Source organism: Schistocerca cancellata, chromosome 3 (genome assembly GCF_023864275.1).
Source record: "Schistocerca cancellata isolate TAMUIC-IGC-003103 chromosome 3, iqSchCanc2.1, whole genome shotgun sequence".
NCBI classification, from domain to species: domain Eukaryota; kingdom Metazoa; phylum Arthropoda; class Insecta; order Orthoptera; family Acrididae; genus Schistocerca; species Schistocerca cancellata.
The window spans coordinates 414534036-414557391 of NC_064628.1; the positions used below are offsets into that span (position 1 = coordinate 414534036).

General features: G+C 43.7%; 1 protein-coding gene across 1 annotated transcript in view; it reads right to left on the reverse strand.

The window, feature by feature from the left end:
- The window catches only part of LOC126175162 (solute carrier family 22 member 7-like), an 89599-nt gene that overhangs the window by 9890 nt on the left and 56353 nt on the right, over positions 1-23356 (reverse strand). The window contains exons 5-6 of the mRNA XM_049921747.1: positions 18081-18249; positions 9696-9917 (exon numbers count right to left, since the gene is read on the reverse strand). Of these exons, the coding sequence (XP_049777704.1) occupies positions 9696-9917; positions 18081-18249 (391 nt within the window). The remainder of the gene's footprint in view (positions 1-9695; positions 9918-18080; positions 18250-23356) is intronic.

The window sequence follows — 23356 nt, forward strand, 5'->3', positions numbered from 1 at the left end:
CACTTAAGTGTGATTTGCAGAGTACTCATGAAGAAGCAGGTATAGAACATACCGACGGTTCGCATAGACACTGGACTGTAATTCAGTGGCTTCAGAACGAGCGACGAGAAAGCGTCGAGACACCAGTTTGGCAACAAGAAGGCAGGCTACATTACGTCCGCAGCTCGTGGTCGTGCGGTAGCGTTCTCGCTTCCCGCGCCCGGGTTCCCGGGTTCGATTCCCGGCGGGGTCAGGGATTTTCTCTGCCTCGTGATGACTGGGTGTTGTGTGATGTCCTTAGGTTAGATAGGTTTAAGTAGTTCTAAGTTCTAGGGGACTGATGACCATAGCTGTTAAGTCCCATAGTGCTCAGAGCAGGCTACATTACGAGAACATCGCAGGATTGTTCGGCGCGCTCTGATGGAAAGACAAGTGATAACAGCTAAAATCCGGGGAGAGTTCAGAGATAGAGTGCCACCACGAACCGCCGGGAGCAAATTCCTGGAAGCTGGATTGAAATCACGAGTCACCATGCATCGTCTACCGCTGACACCACACCTGAGGCATCAGAAACTAACGTGAAGCCAGAATCAGTGGGAGTACTTTCTGCGATGTTTCTGTGGAACCACGTGCGAAGGTGTTAAATAAAACAGAACTGATTTGTTTGAGGGGAGGCTGAATGGTCTCCAGTATGTGGCAAGAAAGGTAAACCCTGATGTCATACCCTTCACAAACAAGGTCTCAAATTACATATCCCAGTAGGATAACGCAAGAGTCCACAGTGCAGTTCAGACTATAAACGCTCTGAAGAATGTACAAATCCTTGACTGTCTGTCTGGTCCACCATAGTCCACCATAGTGTCACCCATAATGCATGACTAGGATGCGATGGGAGAAAATATTCTGTGATACTAGACTTCAGACAACAACTATTACGAACTGACCCAGCATGTGTTTCAGGCATGGCAAGAAATCCATCAAGATGACCTTCGAGGGCTGTTTTATTCCACACCACAACGAATACGAGAGTGAATTCGTTTCCATGGAGGGCACACCACACATTGGCGTTGGTGATGGACATCAGTCCCGACAAGAATGAAAATTTAATCTTTTAATACCCGTTATTTGACGATAAACTTCACAAAGTTTCATAAATATTGAACGGATATTTCATGGTGTAGCGCTTTCTATTTCCGTCAGCGTACAAGATGTCCCATTTATCTTGACCTCCCCAAGGAACTTTTCGTCCAGAAACAAAATGAAATAATGTATCAGGAGAATTTTGTTTGGATACCTGGGGAACGTAAATCAATATGACTGAGTTTCTACAAATCGAAAGGGGTCAGGTTCGGTTCCCTGTCAATCCTAGGATTTTGATCTGCCCCATATCACTTTTTTCACCGCTAGCAACGTCTGTTGATATGAAAAATGCACCGTGGCTCTGAATCCACGTTGGAATGTAGGAACCACTATAACTGGCTGGGCAAATCAGTTATCAAAGATCGGAGGAAGGCGAAAGCATACTACCTCCAAAGACGGATCAAATGGCTCTGAGCACTATGGGACTTAACATCTGAGGTCATCAGTCCCCTAGAAATTAGAACTACTTAAACCTAACTAACCTAAGGACATCACACACATCCATGCCCGAGGCAGGATTCGAACCTGCAACCGTAGCGGTCGCGCGGTTCCGGACTGAAGCGCCTAGAACCGCTCGCCCATTGCGGCCGGCGATATCACCTCCAACAGGACCATTAAAGCACGGTGGTGTTTCAACCAATCTTGGGATTGATGACGTGTTTACTTCTTACTAATGTCTTTTTTAAAATTGAAGCCTATACGGTAATCCACCTCCTTTCTACAAGGTCTGTTCGGAAAGAAATCAGAAACGCTACTCATGTATGGAGAATGTAGTTTACCAGATCAATAATTGCGATCGTAGAATGAAGCTTTTCACGAGTGAATGAATGTCTTAGATGCTGGTAAGTCTTTCAGGTTGTATGATGGTGGTCCACGAAATATTTTTGAACTTGGGGATAATTTAACGGAAAAGAGGTAGCCATGAAACTCAGTAATATATGGACACTTGCATCACACAATCGGCAGCTAAGTTTTATCTCTGGCAAGGATTATCTCTGACATTCACGTGTATAGTTCAACCGCACCTCCTTTGTCACGGTATTTACATTGCTCTCAGACGTCCGACCCGTCAGTCGGCAAGATTCAGCAGAACATGCAGCACCTCTAAAGACGTCCAGCGTAACTCTGGACGAAATGTTAGGAATAGAAAAGTTTCGTGGGCCTCGATCATAGAGCAAGGAATATTCACTAGCAGCCAAGTGCGCCCATACCCATGGCTATCAGGAAAGGAAAAAAAAATACAGTGTATTCAGGTGTTGTGTTTCATGAAAGTGATCTAAAAGTCAGTATTGCCCAGGTTTTTAACATAGTCGGATCTAAAAAAAATTCTACTTTCAATTCACCATTCGTCTTCCAAAATATTAAATATACACCATACCCCAGGTCTAGACCCACATCCCCTGCCAATTGTCTTATATGCGCTCTTGCCAGCAGTCAGTAATTTCTTCTTACTTATATTACGGGCACATGTAGCACAGTAAGGTAGGTCGTAATCTGAATGTTGTGTACAGTAGATGCAGTCATTGATTAAAAACTACTTCATTGTTTTTGTGTTATTGTGTTTTAACGTAGGCGTAACACTACTCTGAGGGAGGAAATCAACAGAGAGCGATATGCTGACAAGAACCTATCTTCAGGATGGATATTTTTTTCGTGTTGCCTTGACGCTTCAGGAAACGGGAAACTTCAGTGCAAGGCAACGCAGTCATCGTATAATTCGCTCAGACGAAGCCACCGACATTATTGTTCTCCCTGTCGCACCAATGAATCCACATGTGAGCACACGACAGCTTGGATCAAAGATTGGCACACCTGAAACCAGTGTACATCCAACTGAAAAACGACAGCAAATCCATCCGTGTCATGTATACTTACAGAAAGAACGGCATAAGAATGATTTCCAGACTCATGTACATTTCTTTCTGAGGATACTGTTCTGTTAACTATTCTCAAGCAGTTGTGGACGTCATTCCTGTGCTATTCTTGCAATAAATGTACATGATAGGATGGAACTGCTGTAGTATTTCAGTGGCATGTACGCTGGTTTTAGGAGTGCCAGTCTCTTGTTCAAGCTCTCGTGTGTTCACGTGTGGATTCACTGGAACGGTTAAAAGGTTGAGAATATTTTTACAATTTATGACTCGCTAAGGTGAAGAGAAGAAGTCCACTATTATTACGTATGGCTCCGGAGAAAGAAATCTAGAGATGGTGAATTGGATGATGCAGAAGGTTGTGGAAATTACATCCTCCCACTGCACTGTTGAAGTGTTTACTTCTGCCAATAAAAAAGTGTCGCCACTAAGTACAATATTGAAACAACAACACAAGTAGAAACGAAGTGTCCTGCCTGTGTCTGTCAAATGAATACATCCACCCGGAGCGAAACGCATCAAAGAGATGTGGGGGAGCCTATTGTATCTTGGTACACTTTTCGCACTTATGTAACAGAGATTTAGTATTCGTTTTTTAAATGATGGCATCCACTTTTCATCTGCTACAGTTTTTTCTGAAGTTGCTAAAATTACTCCGGCTAAATAAGGGTTTTACAAATGGAAAAAAAAATGTTCCAACGAACAGTATGGTCACATACGAATGCCTAGGGACAAGTATTCTATTGAAATTTAAAAGATTTGCAATGAAGAAAAATCTCGTAAATGCTGTATTTAGCAATATATCTTTTACATTATTATTCTACTACATATCAATAATCAGTAAAGCAATCAGTAAAGAAATCTGCTTAAGAAGTGTTATCGAAAACCAACTATAAGTAAAATACATTTTGGAAAAGAAACTATTTGAAACTAACTCAGATTTCCATTTTCAAGACAGGTAAAACTGTGAAGACATAAAAGAAACTCAGTTCATCTGCTAGTATCGGTTGGTAAAAGACAGTCTTTTGTTTCCGCGTACGAGATGGTGCACAACTGATGAAGTATGGCTTAACTGTTCACAAGCTTTATAAACAGTTCTAGACATATATAGCGTTTTACTCACCATAAAATTCTGTACCTGAAGAAGTAATGATATATTCCCAATACCTTTAATGTATTATACAGCACTTAAATGTGTAAACGTGAAATATTTACAAAAGATATGCAAAAAACATCCTCATGTCTAGCAACAACAAGCACTAAGGAAAATGGTGGTAACTCCTTGTGGCGGCCCATTCTTTCATGTAATTCTAAAATCAGTCACTAAACTGAAGTGCCAACCAAAAACCACCATAAGTTCGTAGGTACAGTACAGTATCCTCCACGTATAACACTATCATATATGAGATATTTACTGTAGAAAGTGCTGCATGTCTTCGATGGATCTAAAGAACGGCTTCATGGAACCATCACTGTGTATGTCCGACTTTCACCATATAGTATACTTATCATTGAAATAGATTGTTGACCTTTGCAGTGACAAGTCATTGAGTTCATGTTAGACTCTTGTAAGCTCTACACCACCTATATTGTCTACTACGTGACACTTTGGACTCATGTCACCTATTGCTATATGCACTGAAGATGGCTATGTAGTAGTTGAAATATAGATCTTGTGCAATAAAATGACGAATTTCACAAACGACTGCTCTTCTTTTCTCCGTTGTATATATTGAATGATCGCTGCATACAACGGGATCACATGGGTTCCAGTTTGATCAGAATAAATATTCATTCATCTACATCTACATTTATACTCCGCAAGCCACCCAACGGTGTGTGGCGGCGGGTACTTTACGTGCCACTGTCATTACCTCCCTTTTCTGTTGCAGTCGCGTATGGTTCGCGGGAAGAACGACTGTCTGAAAGCCTCCGTGCGCGCTCGAATCTCTCTAATTTTACATTCGTGATCTCCTCGGGAGGTATAAGTAGGGGGAAGCAATATATTCGATACCTCATCCAGAAACGCACCCTCTCGAAACCTGGCGAGCAAGCTACACCGCGATGCAGAGCGCCTCTCTTGCAGAGTCTGCCACTTAAGTTTGCTAAACATCTTCGTAACGCTATCACGGTTACCAAATAACCCTGTGACGAAACGCGCCGCTCTTCTTTGGATCTTCCCTATCTCCTCCGTCAACCCGATCTGGTACGGATTCCACACTGATGAGCAATACTCAAGTATAGGTCGAACGAGTGTTTTGTAAGCCACCTCCTTTGTTGATGGACTACATTTTCTAAGGACTCTCCCAATGAATCTCAACCTGGTACCCGCCTTACCAACAATTAATTTTATGTGATCATTCCACTTTAAATCGTTCCGCACGCATACTCCCAGATATTTTACAGAAGTAACTGCTACCAGTGTTTGTTCCGCTATCATATAATCATACAATAAAGGATCCTTCTTCCTATGTATTCGCAATACATTACATTTGTCTATGTTAAGGGTCAGTTGCCACTCCCTTCACCAAGTGCCTATCCGCTGCAGATCTTCCTGCATTTTGCTACAATTTTCTAATGCTGCAACTTCTCTGTATACTACAGCATCATCCGCGAAAAGCCGCATGGAACTTCCGACACTATCTACTAGGTCATTTATATATATTGTGAAAAGCAATGGTCTCATAACACTCCCCTGTGCCACACCAGAGGTTACCTTAACGTCTGTAGACGTCTCTCCATTTATAACAACATGCTGTGTTCTGTTGGCTAAAAACTCTTCAATCCAGCCACACAGCTGGTCTGATATTCCGTAGGCTCTTACTTTGTTTATCAGGCGAGAGTGCGGAACTGTATCGAACGCCTTCCGGAAGTCAAGGAAAATAGCATCTACCTGGGAGCCTGTATCTAATATTTTCTGGGTCTCATGAACAAATAAAGCGAGTTGGGTCTCACACGATTGCTGTTTCCGGAAGCCATGTTGATTACTACAGAGTAGATTCTGGGTTTCCGAAAACGACATGATACGCGAGCAAAAAACATGTTCTAAAATTCTACAACATATCGACGTCAGAGATATAGGTCTATAGTTTTGCGCATCTGCTCGACGACCCTTCTTGACGACTGGGACTACCTGTGCTCTTTTCCAATCATTTGGAACCTTCCGTTCCTCTAGAGACTTGCGGTACACGGCTGTTAGAAGGGGGGCAAGTTCTTTTGCATTCTCTGTGTTGAATCGAATTGGTATCCCGTCAGGTCCAGTGGACTTTCCTCTGTTGAGTGATTTCAGTTGCTTTTCTATTCCTTGGACACTTATTTCGACGTCAGCCAATTTTTCGTTTGTGCGAGGATTTAGAGAAGGTCTTCCCCTGTGAAACAGCTTTGGAAAAAGGTGTTTAGTATTTCAGCTTTACGCATGTCATCCTCTGTTTCAATGCCATCATCATCCCGGAGTGTCTGGATATGCTGTTTCGAGCCACTTACTGATATAACGTAAGACCAGAACTTCCTAGGATTTTCTGTCAAGTCGGTACATAGAATTTTACTTTCGAATTCACTGAACGCTTCACGCATAGCCCTCCTTACGCTAACTTTGACATCGTTTAGCTTCTGTTTGTCTGAGAGGTTTTGGCTGAGTTTAAACTTGGAGTGAAGCTTTCTTTGCTTTCGCATTAGTTTCCTAACTTTGTTGTTGAACCACGGTGGGTTTTTGCCGTCCCTCACAGTTTTACTCGGCACGTACCTGTCGAAAACACATTTTACGATTGCCTTGAACTTTTTCCGTAAACACTCAACATTGTCAGTGTCGGAACATAAATTTTCGTTTTGATCTGTTAGGTAGTCTGAAATCTGCCTTCTATTACTCTTGCTAAACAGATAAACCTTCCTCCCTTTTTTTATATTCCTATTAACTTCCATATTCAGGGATGCTGCAATGGCCTTATGATCACTGATTCCCTGTTCTACACTTACAGAGTCGAAAAGTTCGGGTCTGTCTGTTATCAGTAGGTCCAAGATGTTATCTCCAAGAGTCGGTTCTCTGTTCAATTGCTCGAGGTAATTTTCGGATAGTGCACTCAGTATAATGTCACTCGATGCTCTGTCCCTACCACCCGTCCTAAGCATCTGAGTGTCCCAGTCTATATCTGGTAAATTGAAATCTCCACCTAAGACTATAACATGCTGAGAAAATTTATGTGAAATGTATTCCAAATTTTCTCTCAGTTGTTCTGCCACTAATGTTGCTGAGTCGGGAGGTCGGTAAAAGGAGCCAACTATTAACCTAGCTCGGTTGTTGAGTGTAACCTCCACCCATAATAATTCACAAGAACTATCCACTTCTACCTCACTACAGGATAAACTGCTACTAACAGCGACAAACACGCCGCCACCAGTTGCATGCAATCTATCCTTTCTAAACACAGTCTGTGCCTTTGTAAAAATTTCGGCAGAATTTATCTCTGGCTTCAGCCAGCCTTCTGTACCTATAACGATTTCAGCTTCGGTGATTTCTATCAGCGCTTGAAGTTCCGGTACTTTACCAATCCAGTTTCGACAGTTTACAATTACAATACCGACTGCTGCTTGGTCCCCGCATGTCCTGACTTTGCCCCGCACCCTTTGAGGCTGTTGCCCTTTGTGTACTTGCCCGAGGCCATCTAACCTAAAACACTGCCCAGTCCATGCCACACAACCCCTGCTACCCGTGCAGCCGCTTGCTGCGTGTAGTGGACTCCTGACCTATCCAGCGGAACCCGAAACCCCACCACCCTATGGCGCAAGTTGAGGAATCTGCAGCCCACATGGTCGCAGAACCGTCTCAGCATCTGATTCAGACCCTACACTCGGCTCTGTACCAAAAGTCCGCAGTCACCTGTCGACGACGCTGCAGATGGTGGGCTCTGCTTTGATCCCGCTAGCGAGATTGGCAGTCTTCACCAAATAAGATAGCCGCCGGAAGCCAGAGAGGATTTCCTCCGATCCATAGCGACACACATAATTGGTGCCGACATGAGCGACCACCTGCAGATGGGTGCACATTGTACCCTTCATGGCATCCGGAAGGACCCTTTCCACATCTGGAATGACTCCCCCCGGTATGCACACGGAGTGCTCATTGGTTTTCTTCCCCCCTCTTGCTGCCATATCCCCAAGGGGCCCTATTACGCGCCTGACGTTGGAGCTCCCAACTACCAGTAAGCCCAGCCTCTGCGACTGCCCGGATCTTGCAGACTGAGGGGCAACCTCTGGCACAGGACATGCAGCCATGTCCGGCCAAAGATCAGTATCAGCCTGAGACAGAGCCTGAAACCGGTTCGTCAGACAAACTGGAGAGGCTTTCCGTTCAGCCCTCCGGAATGTCTTTCGCCCCCTGCCACACCTCGAGACGACCTCCCACTCTACCACATGTGAGGGATCAGCCTCAATGTGGGCAGTATCCCGGGCAGCCACAGTCGTAGTCCGATCGGGGGATGCGTGGGACGAGCTGGCCGTCCCCGACAAACCCCCATCCGGACCCCCATAGTGATGCCCTTAAAAATTACATTCTCTCATCGAAAAAGTGTGTAGTTTGTTGGATAACACGGTAGATAATGAAGTTTTGCATAACAACGATACGGAAAAACACTCTCCTCTTTGCGTGCTATCATTTGCCAAAATCTCACTTCGATATATGAAACAGTTTATGAAATATGAGGAATGTTGTGGATATTTCACTCTGGCCTTATCACTGACGCTGCGCAATCGTAAATGAGTGTGCTACGTCAGATAAATTTTCTAGATGGCTCAAATGGCTCTGAGCACTCTTAGACTTAACATGTGAGTTCATCAGTCCCATAGAACTTAGAACTACTTAAAACTAACTAACCTAAGGACGTTACACACATCCATGCCCGAGGCAGGATTGGAATCTGCGACCGTAGCGGTCGCGCGGTTCCAGACTGAAGCGCCTAGAACCGCTCGGCCACATCGGCCGGCTAAATGTCCTAGAATTTGCTGACAGATAGATACCTCTACCCAAGTCTAAAGCCAAATTCAATATGTTAGCTAAATTTCATATGCAGCAGCAAATTACGTAATATGCACCAAAAGCAAAATAATAGCGACCCCTATTTTTCATTGCAAACTTTTCCGAATTTCGCGCAGTGTCTTATTCCACGTAAACATTGCAATACCTATGATCATTAACCAAGTGATAGGCACCTCATCATGAACCTCACATATAAAACAATAAGTAAGAATTTTTTTTAGCGAATGGTTTCTGTAAAATCGTTGTGAAAGATTGCTGGATGTGTGCCTCAATTCTGTCATCGCCGACCGGCCGAAAAGTGGCAAACACTTATGGGCCTCTCCTTCCGAACAAATGAATAAACTCGCCCAGTGCTTTTGGATGGAAAATGGTCACTGCGCGCCGGCACCCGTATCCTGAGCGGCCTCTGATCTTAGGATCTGACTGTCTCCTCTCTTTGTTATTCAGGAGTTATTTGCAGAGTAACTTGAGAATGTTACGAGAATTTTCGAATGAATATATCCAACAATCATTCGATTACAGTTACAACACTTGTGGGCTAAGTTAATTTTAATAGTTGCGCCTATAACGTATGTGATTGCGTGTAAATTCAGATAATTTAATATAGCACGTAAATGGGTTTAGCGAGTGCTTGAAACTAATCTAAAATTCTGAGCTACTGTCAAATTATTAATTACCTGCCGAAAACCAGAATGAGTGTGTTCTTGAACAAACTTCTGTTTGTGACCAAGCTCAGCACACTCATGTTGGCAGTGTGGCGTTTGCTCATGCTGCTGAGGACTTCATATGTGTCATCTGGAACAGGTCTCTTGTTAGTTTCTGCGATTTTGCGTATCACGGAAAACGCTTTTTTCGTGTGTCCCTTGTTAAGCAGCCATCTGGGTGACTCAGGAAGGAAACTGCAATAGTTGTGAAAGTAACAAATAAATAAAGTAAACAGAAGTTATCATGGATTTTTATAATGCATAAACATCAGCTTTTTGTCTCTCTTTCCATTAAAACAGTACTATGTTATTAAATGTCTTTAAAACTGAAAATCATAAATTTCTTGGCAGGTAAAATCTATTTAACATCATACAATATATAGCCTCGACGCAGAAAATATGACAGTTTCAGTATATTCTTGGCAAATTTTTAGCGACGCCATATGATTACAGCCGAGGCATCATGATCTTCAAATACACGTATACTGTGAAAACTCATTTGAAGTTCATGGCAGAAGGTATTTCCCGTTCTAGCAGTTGTTAAAGATTATTCTCATTGCATTCATGTATGAATGATTGCATAAACGGCTCTGTGCGTGCAATAGCCAGTCTAATCTTATCTTCGCAATTCCTACTGGAGCGATACGTAGGGAGCTGTAGTATATTTCTAGATTTCTCTTTTAAAGCTGGTTCCTGAAATTTTGTGAGCAGGTTTCTAGTGAATAGTTTGCGTCTGTCTTCTAGTGTCTACCACCTAAGTTTTTCCAGCGCTCTCCTGACGTTCTCCTACGAGTTAACTAAACTGGTGATCATTTGCTTTATCCTTCTTTGCATGTTCAGTATCCATTGCTATACGCGTTTGGTGGAGGTTCCACAGAAGTGAGCAGCATTTTAGAATGGGTCACACCAGTACTTTATGAGTCGACCGATTCCAGTAGTGACTCACTGATAATACATCCGTAAGACATTACGTTTGTGCACGAGTTCACATTTCTGAATATTTAAGTTGCTTTGTAATCTTATCAAGATCTGATTAAAGATTTTTCCAGCACTTCTCAGACAGTACTTTATTATTGACAACTGCATCGTCGGCGAAAAGTAGGCGAGGCTCAACTAGGAGAAACTGAGAATACTAGGGGGATGGAGTGTGAATTAGGGAAAGGGGGGGGGGGTACACCAGGCAGCAAATCGTTGCTGATATAGGCACCAATGACTCGTGCCATCTGAGTCCAGTGGTTTTCCTTGGTTCATACAGGTGGCTGGCTGATGTGATGGAGACAGCCACACCCGTAGCGTGGAAGCAGAGCTATCGTCTTACAGCGTCGTTCCCAGAACCGACTGCGGCTCTTTCGTTTGGAGTAGAGTGGAAGGTCTAAGTTAGAGGCTCAGACGGTTCTGCGATGGTACCGGATGGAAATTTCTAGACCTTCGCTACTGGGTTGAGAACTTTAGTGTTCCCCTTAATAGACCAGGCGTGCGCTACGCGCAGGAAGTGGCTATTAGAGTATCGGAGTACAATTGACGTGCACATGTGGGTTTTTAAGGATAGATAAATAAGATGACTTCTCAGTGCAGAGTAACATTCGTCAGATTAGCAAATTGGGAATATATAATCTTAATATTCTATAATTTAACCGCTGGAGCGTCTATGGAAAGATAGTGGAACTAATCTCGCGTATTAACGGTAACTATGGCCGCATAGTATTAGCAACAGAAAGATGGCTGAAGCCAGATGTGAATAGCAATTAAACTCTGAATTCCGATTGGAATATAGGTCGCAAAGATAAGTTGAAAGCTGGTTGTGAAGGCGTTTCTTAGCCACAAAAAATGCAATGATATCTAGTGAAAGTAGTACGGATCCAGAATGTGAAATAATTTTAATGAATATAAGTGTTAGAGGAGAATCGAACATGGTCAGCGGGTGTTTTTACAAACCACCTGCTAAAGCAACAGTAGTGGCGGAATAGTTCAGACGAAACTTGGAGACTATTTCACGTAAATTTCCTGGTCATGTTATAATTTTAGGTGGAGATTTTAACTTAGCAGTTATAGACAGGAAGACCCAACTTATTAGGACGGGTAGTAGGGACATAGAATAATGTAAATTTGTTCTTAGCTCATTCTACGAAAATTAGCTTGAGTTGTTAATTGGAGAATAAACTCATAAACGTAACATCTTTGACCTGCTGATAACAAACAGATCCGAACTTTTCGACTCAGCGTAGAACAGGTAATCATTGATCAAAACGCCGTTACAGCATCACTGAATTCGGAAGTAAATAGGCACACAAAGAAATGTAGGAAAATCTTTCTGCTTAGCAAGAGCTACAAGACACAGATTTCACGTCATGTAATGGGGGAGCACGAAAACTCCATCTCCAATTCTAAAAACGTTGAGTACCAATGGACAAAGCTCAAGAGCGTTGTACTAAACGGACTAGACTAGTATTTGCAGATTAAGCTGTGACGTGATGGGTGTAAGAGACCCGCCGTGGTTCGACAGCCATGTCAGAAAACTACTACAAAAGCAAAGAGAGCTCCACTGCAAATTTAAACGTAGCCTAAGTCCCACAGACAAACAAAAGTTAAACGAATTCAAAATTAGTGTTCACCGCATGCGGAAGTAAAATTCTGTCTACCAACATGAATGAATATGCTAGGAAGTTTTATTCTTGCGTTAAATCAATAAATGAATATAAGCCATCTTTCCAGACACTCTGTGACCTTAATAGCGCTGAAACAGAGGACGTCACAGAAAAGGCCGAAATTCCAAACCTCTTTTTCCAAAACTGTTTCACAGAGGAAGATCGCACTGTAGTCCCTCCTTGAAATCGTCGTACGAACGACAAAATTGCTGATAGCGAAATAAATGACCACGGTATAGAAAAGCGAATGAAAAAACTCCGTAGAGGGAAGGGAACTAGACCTGACGGGATACGATTACGATTCTAAATAGAGTACGTGAAAGAACGTGGTCCTCTTCTAACAGCTGTATACCGTAGGTTTTTGGAGGAAAAAAGCGCAGGTCATCCCCGTTTTCAAGAAAGTTTGTCGAACAGATGCAAGAAACTGTAGGCCTATATCTGTGACGTCGGTGAATTGTAGAATTTTGGAACTTGTTTTATGCTCGCGGATTATGATATTTCTGAAGGCCGAAAATCTCCTCAATAGGAACCATTATGGATTCTGAAAACAACGATCTTGTGAAGCCCAGTTCGCTTTGTTCGTCCACGAGATACAGAAAGCAGCAGATAGAGCCGCCCATCTAGACGCCGTGTTCCTTGACTTCGTTTGACACAGCTCCTCACTGTCGCCTAATAAACAAAATTACGAATACATAGACAGATGTACCCTTCATTATGTGATTACACGACTGCAGAACAATCACCGGGGGCAGTTATTTTCATATACTATCTACGAGTATGCGTACGATTTGGAATGGAATGATCACATAAAATTAATTGCGGGTAAATAAATACTAGACTGAGAATTATTGGAAGAATCCGCAGGCCATGTTGTCCATCAGGAACAGAAGTAGCTTACAAAACACTCGTTCAACCAATACTTGAATATTGGTCATCAGTGTGGGATCCGTACCAGATAGGACATAGATGAAACAGAGAAGATCCCAAGAAGAGCAACACGTTCCGCTAGAAGTTCGTTTAGTAAGGACGAAAGCGTCACAGAGATAATCAAAACTTATTCCAGTGGCAGACGCTGCAGGAGAGGCATTCTGAAACACGCCAAAGTTTATCGGCAAAGTTTCGAGAGCGTACGTTACTAGAAAAGTCAACAAACATATTTCTTCCCCTTATGTATGTCTCGCAAAAAGGCCTTGAAACTGGAGAAGATTCGAACCCACACGGAGGCTTGCCGGAAATTGTTCTTCCGCGCACAATTCGCGACTGGAACTAGAAAGGGGAAAATGACTGTGGTACATGTACGACAGTGGTACATATACTACCCTCCGCCACACATACCGAAGGGTGGCGTGCAGAGTATGGATGTAGATGAAGATGAATTGTCTGCGATGTCATTCCTAAAGGACGTGGTAAGTAAGGGTCCCAACATATTTCCCTGGGGCACACCTGAGGCTACTTCTGTCGACGAATCTCCATTTACGAAAACATGCTACATCCTTCCACCATCCTGAACCCAGTCACAAATTTCCATTTATGTTCCATAAGATTATACTTTAGATAATAAGCATAGGTGAGACACTGTGTCAAATGATTTTCGGAAGCCAAGAAATATTGCATTAAGCTGACTTCCTTGACTCATAGGTTTCAGGTTGTTTTGTGAGAAAAGCGCTAGTAGGATTCTCATGGGCGATGTTTCCGGAATCTGCGCTTGTTGGGATGATTCTTAGTCATGGAGCAATAGAGCAAGACTGAACAAATGTTTGATACGAGGGATATTCGGAAAGTAAGTTCCGATCGGTCAAGAAATGGAAATCACTGTGAAAATCTAATAAAGTTTTGCACGTATGTATTCGACAGTGTCTTTAGTATCCCTGTCGGTTGCATCACTTCGCTCTTTTCAGTTCTGAGCGCACGGTGAGCACATAAAGATGCGTAGAAAATAGTTTCTCCCTCCAAGTATGAGGTCCTGGTGAGAGATTTCGCCTGATGTTGTGCAGCCCACATTACAGAACTGTAATACGGTTCCTACTTCTTGACAATACTCGGGCGCAATCTGCAGGGACAATAAAAATGTTCCTGAAGCGTTTTCGGTAGGAAGTGTTTGATCACCCGCACTACAGCCGGTAATTGGCTCCCTCTGTGTTTCATCTACTGTATGTTCACATTAACTACTGGCTATGAAGACAACATTTTCGCGCAGACAACGAGCTATAGATGAGCGTAGAGAATTGGCGGGAAGCACAGGCGGCTGCCTTCTATGACGAGGGTATAGAAGGTAGTATAACGGTGCGACAGATGTCCTAGCTGGAGCGGCGACTATGTAGAGAAGTAACTGGAACATGGAGCCAACTTTCGCAATAAAACTTTTCTGATTTTCAATGTTGTTTCCATTTCGCGACTGATCGGAACTTCCTTTCTGGACAAGCCTTGTATTACAGCAATTTATAGAAACTGTGAGAGTGTAACTGGTGCCAGTTACAACAGTGTATCTTCAACCCACTTGAGTACAACATGGATGCATAATTTCGAAGAGACAGATTCAGTCTCGTAAAAGAAGTTTCTGGCTGAAATTCGAGACGTATGTTCTCCTGAGAACAGTTGTTCTGTTACAGTTATCGTCGAAAGCAGTTATCGCTGGTCTATTAAAAAATCGTACACGGACGCTACAGCTACAATGAGGAGGATTCTAACAAAAAGGCATGAAGTTCAGATCTGCCAATGTAAGTTAGAACTTTTAGAGAAATTATATACTCACGTTACTGTCTTGCGTTATCGAACGAGTATTTCTTGATGTTAACAACGGCTCTGACTTTTTTAAACTGTTAGTGTGAGAAGAACTCGATTTCTAACTAACAAAATGGTTCAAATGGCTCTGAGCACTATGGGACTCAACATCTTAGGTCATAAGTCCTCTAGAACTTAGAACTACTTAAACCTAACTAACCTAAGGACGTCACACACTCCCATGCCCGAGGCAGGATTCGAACCTGCGACCGTAGCAGTCCCGCGGTTCCGGACTGCAGCGCCAGAACCGCTAGACCACCGCGGCCGGCTCTAACTAACAACTTCGTAAGAACTTCGCAGAATAATGAAAAACTCTTTGCTACCTTCAACACCCATTATTAAGTGTGGTTTGCTGCGTCGTATCAAAAGAAACTTGTTTTGTAGTGAGGGGAGTTGCAAGAACTGTAACATCGGCTCGTTAAGTTATTAGCAGGCGTAACCAAAGTAATTTCTGCCCTTACAACATAGTAATCAATGGAAGACATGCGTCCTTTCACACAATTATGGCATTTCATAGCCTCTGAGGTATTCTGATTTGATTGCTCGCAGTATTTTCTATTGGTGCATCTCAAAAGGAAATCAAATAACTGAGAAGAAGAACTCAATTACAACCCTGCAGACAAAGTTTGCTTACTTAGACTACTTTATTCTTAACTAAAAAAATATTTCTCACTTATGCCAGGGTCTTCTCGAAGGTCTTGGTTCAAATGGCTCTAAGCACTATGGGATTTAACATCTAGACTTAGAACTAATTAACCTAACTAACCTAAGGACATCACACACATCCATGCCCGAGGCAGGATTCGACCGTAACCGCAGCGCGGTTCCGGACTGAAGCGCCTGAACTTTCGGCCACAATGGCCGGCTTTTCAGAAAGTAATGTCTCCTATTTTTTGGGTGACTTTGGATGTCCACACCAGATCTCGTTGGTGTAGTTGTTTTGCTTGAACCTTCCTCTTTCATATTCAGGTGGTTCCATTGTTCTGCAGTTGTTGGTGTCAGCAGAGGAGTGTTCCAAAATGGAGTACGATATGAGCGCGCGTATAAAACAACGATGTCTGATTCAATTCCTCACTGCTCAAGGAATTTCGCAGACTGAAATCCATCGACGCTTGCTAAAGGTGTATCGAGACGATACAATAGACGTGAACAATGTGAGGCGATAGGCACGGCATTTTCAAGGTGTGCATAACAAGCCACAGCCCGGTCGACTCTGTACAGTTGTCATCCCTCGCAATGAAGAGCGTCTTGATCAACCCTCATACCTGCTGATCGGAGGGTACCGACCAGACAATTGTGTGAAAAGCTGAATTTCGGTTGTAATGCCTTGGAAACATTGTTGGAAGATCTTGATTATCGCAAAGTCTGTGCGCGTTGGGTCCCGCGGATGCTTTCAGGAGAACAAAAAATTCATCGATTGGAAATTGGTCGGGATCTGCTGGAGCAATATGGAGCTGAAGGTGACAATTTTCTGAATAGCATTGTCACCAGAGATGAAACTTGGTGTCACCACTAAGAGCCGGAATCCAAAAGACAGTCCATAGAATGACGACATGCGAATTCTCCGTCAAAGAAGAAATTCAAAACACAGCCCTCTGCAGGCAAAGTGATGTGCTCAGTCTTCTGGGATAGCTATGGTGCGGTTCTTTTGGATGTTCTGGGGCCTGCAGAAACTGTCAATTCAGCACGCTACAAGGTGATACTGACTAAGCTAAAAGCCCGAAGTTTCAGGGTAAGGCCAGAGAAAAACACCAACTTTCACCTGCAACATGATAACGTCAGGCGCCACACCAGATTTGCGACCACACAGCTCATTGCAAAATTCAGCTGGACTATCTTACCACATCCACCGTAAATTTCCGATTTAGCGCCTTCAAACTTGCATCTCTTTGGGCCTCCGAATGATGGACTACATGGTGAACATTTTCAAGACTCGAATGCCTTTGTCAAAGCTGTAGGGAAGTGGTTGGTCTCAGCTGGTTCCGATTTTTACGAGGGCGGCATGTAGGCTCTGATTCGTTGTCGGAAAAAGTTCATAACGAATGATGGTGACTATGTGAAAAAATGACAGTCTGTAGCTGAAATACTGCTCTATTTAGTTGCGCCGTTGTGATTTATGTATCTCCTGCAGTTTTCATGAATAACAATAGGAGGCATTACTTTCGGAACGACCCTCGTCAGTCTAACTAATGGTCTGCAATGCCGTGTCGACTCATCACCTCAGAATAAAAACAGATTGTTCTGGAGAAGGATGCTGAAGGACAATGTTCTACCGAGTGGCGCCTGAGTGACCAATGAAGTGAGTAGGTGTGGAATCACGTGCTGATCGCAGGCCAAGTGCAGAGTGGCGGTCACGATGCATTCGCTCTCTCTTCTCTCTGCGCTCGGCGCAGCTTGAAGTGTGCCCTTCCCTGCTCAATGATTTTGAGACTTTGTTCCGTCGCTGATGAACACCCACCATGACAAACCAAACCAGCTGGTGATTCACCAACTCCAGGGCGCGACAGGCGGTACTCCGTACTGGACAATATAGTCAGCTGTGGCACCTTTTGTCCCATTCCTAAGTGCCTCGGAGGCCTACAATTCCTGACAACCACTCTGACACCTGCATGTGGCAAGAGGCTCTCGGAATGTGTGTGCTGAATTGGAACACTTCTATGCGCTGTCATCTGCAAGTTGTAACACCGAGTAGCACGTTAATGACACAATACGTGAACGTAATTCTGTCGCTAATCTTGTTATTCTGCATCGATTGGAGAATTAGAGCTCCCTTGCGCCACACTGTATTAAAAAAATTCTCCTATTTACAGCAACCGTAGTTTCTGACGGATCATGCATGTTCCATATTAATACTTGCTGCTAATAGTTCTTCGTGAAATACATGCTATAAATAGAAAAGCTACTATTTACATACAAATAGAGAACAACTTACCTTTGGCAGGTGAAGAGAAGAAAACATGGAACTGATGACGCCAGCATAAACGTGACCCAGTTTCCAGACGCCCAAGCGATGAGGGGACTCAGCATTGAACCCACGCTCATCATTAAAGCGAACTGGAAGTTGATATTCGACCGGTACATAATGTCCGTCAGCTCAAGCCCTGCAATTTTGAAGTGGTGTCACATCATATGAAAGACGCACTAATTTTGAATTTACAACTATCGGTTGGCCGCCGTAACACGTTGTGAAAGTCATACGAAATTTCATCGAAACGTCAGCCATCATCAGGAGACACATAGATTTATTTACCAGGAAGTGAGCGATATGCAGCTCATACAAGCAATGGAAAAGCGCACAACGACGCAATGTCGATCTGTTCTCCCTGCGACGCCAACCACATCACAGTACTTTAGCATTTGCGGCTTTTGACATTCTTCATGTGGAAATCCTTCCATGCTGCTATGTATTACTTTTATTGTTCAACTAAAACCGCTGAGAAAAATAACCTGAGACAGAACCAAGGGATACAGAATGCACGTTTGAACGTGAGTAGTGCAGTGGAAATTGCTGATGTAAGCAGCAAGGACCTTGGGCGACTGAAACAAGTTTGTTTCCAAACAGGACACACAGCGCATATAGTTGACATTTGTACTGCTGTGCAGAGATTACCGGCATAGCCTATTGCTGATGCAAAGATAAATCAGAGTAAGAAATCAGACGAAATGCAGTTACTATACTTGTGCGCAAAAATTAAGAACGGAGGTAATTTTCGCATGACGTGCCGCTGCCAAGTAACAAAGCTCGACGAAACTTGCACCATACGTAGAAAGAACTGCTACGTTATAGTACAGAAACTAACTGCGAGAAACACACAATGAGTCGAACAGAAGTGACAATTTAATTCAAAGACAATAATTATACTGAAGTCGTCGTGATTTATGATGGTACTATGGTTATTACAAAAGGCGGGACATGGATCTCAACAGGATGTGTGATCACCAAGGACGGCAGCATATGCTCTTAACGTAGTAGGGCGTCGCATTGCTTCACCTGGGTGCATTAAAGTGGAAACAGGACGTGCACCTAGGAACACTGTCGAACATCATCGTTTTCGTGGCCCAGGTGTTACGTTGTGGGGATGGTAAAGGGTGGGGCAGATAAAAGTGGCCCAGAGAGCAGAGTTCCAGGATACAAAGAAAGACAGCAGAGAAATGGAAATAAAGTACTAACCTGACTATATCAGACGTTGAAGGTGACCACCATTCCCCTTTTGGCACTTTTGGGCCATGGTCACCGAGCTGCTGACCTCGAATCGAAGCTGAACTGCTGGAATTGTGGCAGTCTCATCCGAAGTGTTCTGCTGCAGTTCTTGAAGACTATGAGGGTTGTTGGATACGACTTAGGTTTGAGAGCTCCCCACACAAAGTAATCGCACACTGACAGATGAGGTAACGTGAGTGGTCAGCTAGAGTCGCGATTAGACTGCAGGTTTCAAATGGAGTATTCGTCCCCGTGATCGACTTGATACGCCGGTCTTTTTACGACTGCCGACGGCTTGATTTGGTAGGACTCTGTAGCATTTTCTGCTGAACTGCAGCCACATTTTCTGGTGTGCGCATGTTTCGGAATGTTTATGACTTGTACAATCCGCGCGGGATTGGCCGAGCGGTTTGGGGCGCTGTAGTCATGGACTGTGCGGCTGGTCCCGGCGGGGGTTTGAGTCCTCCCTCGGGCATGGGTGTGGGTGTTTGTCCTTACGATAATTTAGGTTAAGTAGTGTGTAAGCTTAGGGACTGATGACCTTAGCAGTTAAGTCCCATAAGATTTCACACTCATTTGAACATTTTGAACTTGTTCAAAACAGATCCTATCTGACGCCATTTTCGGCACTCTTTGCCGGCGTTTTGACAGCAGTAAACTTCTCAGCAAACAACTGACCACACCGTTTCCACGACTTTGTTGTAAAGTAACTTTCCACAATGAACACCCGCTACTCCACTGTGAGGAGCATTGTCTCCTTTGCACAGCTCTACTCACACTGTCACAGCCCGTACTACGCTCTGAACTGGTATGGATCACGTGGCGGGCGTACACGTCTTGTACGTGTCACGTGTGCGGTTATATGTACAGGGTGGTCCATTGATAGTGACCGGGCCCAATTTCTCACGAAATAAGCATCAAACGAAAAAACTACAAAGAACGAAACTCATCTAGCTTGAATGGGGAAACCAGATGGCGCTATGGTTGGCCCGCTAGATGGCGCTGCCATAGGTCAAACGGGTATCAACTGCGTTTTTTTTTAAAAAGAGGAACCCATTTTTTATTACATATTCGTGTAGTACGTAAAGAAATACGAATGTCCTAGTTGGACCACTTTTTTTCGCTTTGTGGTAGATGGCGCTGTAATAGTCACAAACGTATAAGTACGTTATATCACGTAACATTCCGCTAGTGCGGACAGTATTTGCTTCGTGATACATTACCCGTGTTAAAATGGACCGTTTACCAATTGCGGAAAAGGTCGATATCGTCTTGATGTATGGGTATTGTGATCAAAATGCCCAACAGGCTTGTGCTATGTATGCTACTCGGTATCCTGGACGACATCATCCAACTGTCCGGACCGTTCGCCGGATATTTACGTTAGTTAAGGAAACAGGGAGTGTTCAGCCACATATTTTAACGTCAACCACGACCTGCAACAAATGATGATGCCCACGTAAGTGTTTTAGCTGCAGTCACGACTTATCCGCACATCAGTAGCAGACAAATTGCGCGAGAAACGGGAATCTCAAAAACGACGGTGTTTAGAATGCTACATGAACATCGGTTGCACCCGTACCATATTTCTATACACCAAGAATTGCATGGCGACGACTTCGAACGGCGTGTACAGTTCTGCCACTGGGCACAAGAGAAATTACGGGACGATGACAGATTTTTTTGCACGCGTTCTATTTAGGGACGAAGCGTCATTCATCAACAGCGGTAACGTAAACCGGCATGATATGCACTATTGGCAACGGAGAATCCACGATGGCTGCGACAAGAATATCAGCGACCATGGCGGGTTAATGTATGGTGCGGCATTACGGGAGGAAGGATAACTGGCCCCCATTTTATCGATGGCATTCTAAATGGTGCAGTGTATGCTGATTTCCTACGTAATGTTCTACCGATGTTACTACAAGATGTTTCACTGCATGACAGAATGGCGATGTACTTCCAACATGATGGATGTCCGGCACATAGCTCGCGTGTGGTTGAAGCGGTATTGAATAGCATATTTCATGACAGGTGGATTGGTCGTCGAAGCACCATACCATGGCCCGCACATTCACCGAATCTGACGTCCCCGGATTTCCTGCTGTGGGGAAAGATGAAGGATATTTGCTATCGTGATACACCGACAACACCTGACAACATGCGTCGGCGCATTGTCAATGCATGTGCGAACATTACGGATGGCGAACTACTCGCTGTTGAGAGGAATGTCGTTACACGTATTGCCAAATGCAATGAGGTTGACGGACATCATTTTGAGCATTTATTGCATTAATGTGGTATTCACTGGTAATCACCCTGTAACAGCATGCGTTCTCAGAAATGATAAGTTCACAAAGGTACATCTGTCACATTGGAACAACCGAAATAAAATGTTCAAACGTACCTACGTTCTGTATTTTAATTTAAAAAATCTACCTGTTACCGACTGTTCGTCTAAGATTGTGAGCCACATGTTTGTGACTATTAAAATGCCATCTATCACAAAGCGAAGAAAGTGGTCCAACTAAAACATTCATATTTCTTTACGTACTACACGAATATTTAATAAAAATGGGGGTCCCTATTTAAAGAAACGCAGTTGATATCCGTTTGACCTATGGCAGCGGCATCTAGCGGGCCAACCATAGCGCCATCTGGTTTCCCCCTTCAAGCTAGACAAGTTTCGTTCTTTGTAGTTTTTTCGTTTGACGCTTATTTCGTGAGATATTTGGCCCGGTCACTATCAGTGGACCACTTATACGGACCACTTTTATTTGCCCCACCCTGTGCAACGCTGCAAGGGCGTGCTGCCTTCCAGATCTTTGAACCGGTCAATGTGCCTGTGACACTGTGCTCCTTCCCCGTAAGCGTCTTTTCAGCGATGCTCGACGGCATCTAACTGTGCAAGTGGAGGAGCTCTCGAAACGAGAGGGCATTCGGCGAACGGACTGACTGCCCTTCACCCGGCTTCAGTCCCATTAAGCACCTGTGTGATGCGCGGGGAAGAAGTACTGCAGAACGCCACATGCACCAATGACCATCCAGCAAATGTCAACCACACTGGTGAGTAATGGAACGCTCTACCACAAGAACTCCTTGCCAACCTCGTGGCGAGTGTGAGGGCATGTTTCAGAGCATACACTGTCGTCAGTGGTGATCACACACTGTATTAAGAACCACCTCCGGCCTTTTTATATGTCGAGTAGACCTTCTTAAACCGCTGTTTCTCGGTGTAATTATTGACTTTCAATAAAAGTGCCATTACTGTTCGTCTCATTGTGTATTTCTTTCAGTTGGCTTCCATACTAAACTGGCCGGCCGGGGTGGCGAGCGGTTCTAGGCGCTACAGTCTGGAACCGCGCAACCGCTACGGTCGCAGGTTCGAATCCCGCCTCGGGCATGGATGTGTGTGATGTCCTTAGGTTAGTTAGGTTTAAGTAGTTGTAAGTTGTAGGGGACTGATGACCTCAGACGTTAAGTCCCATAGTGCCCAGAGCCATTTGAACCGTTTGAGCCATACTAAACTGTAGTAGTTCTTTCTATGTATGCTCTAAGTTTCATCGAGCTATGTTACTTGAGAGTCACAGGTCACGTGAATTTTACTTTTGTCCTTAAAGTTTATACTCCAGTGTATTTAACGAGCCACCGTAGACCACAGGTTCCTTATACCAAAACATTAGAAAATATACGTGAACAGCAGGGAACGATTAACGAGAATAGTAGATTATACTGCGCAGGTGATCGCCAACCTGTCACGTGTACCAATATGGTAGCTGCTCCAAAGAAATCATTTTGTTAAATGCAGATCTAAACAAAGATGAGGCGTTACTACTGACAGCGAGATTCTGCAGGTGAAGCTATAAAATTCTTCAAACGTAGCTCAGGTTGATGATGTCGAAGTACTAAAGCGAGGCAGTTATCGTAATGGAGATCATATACGCTATTTTAAGTCAGTACACGTGACCGTGAGCGAAACAAGTTCTGCGTTCGTGCTAAAATAT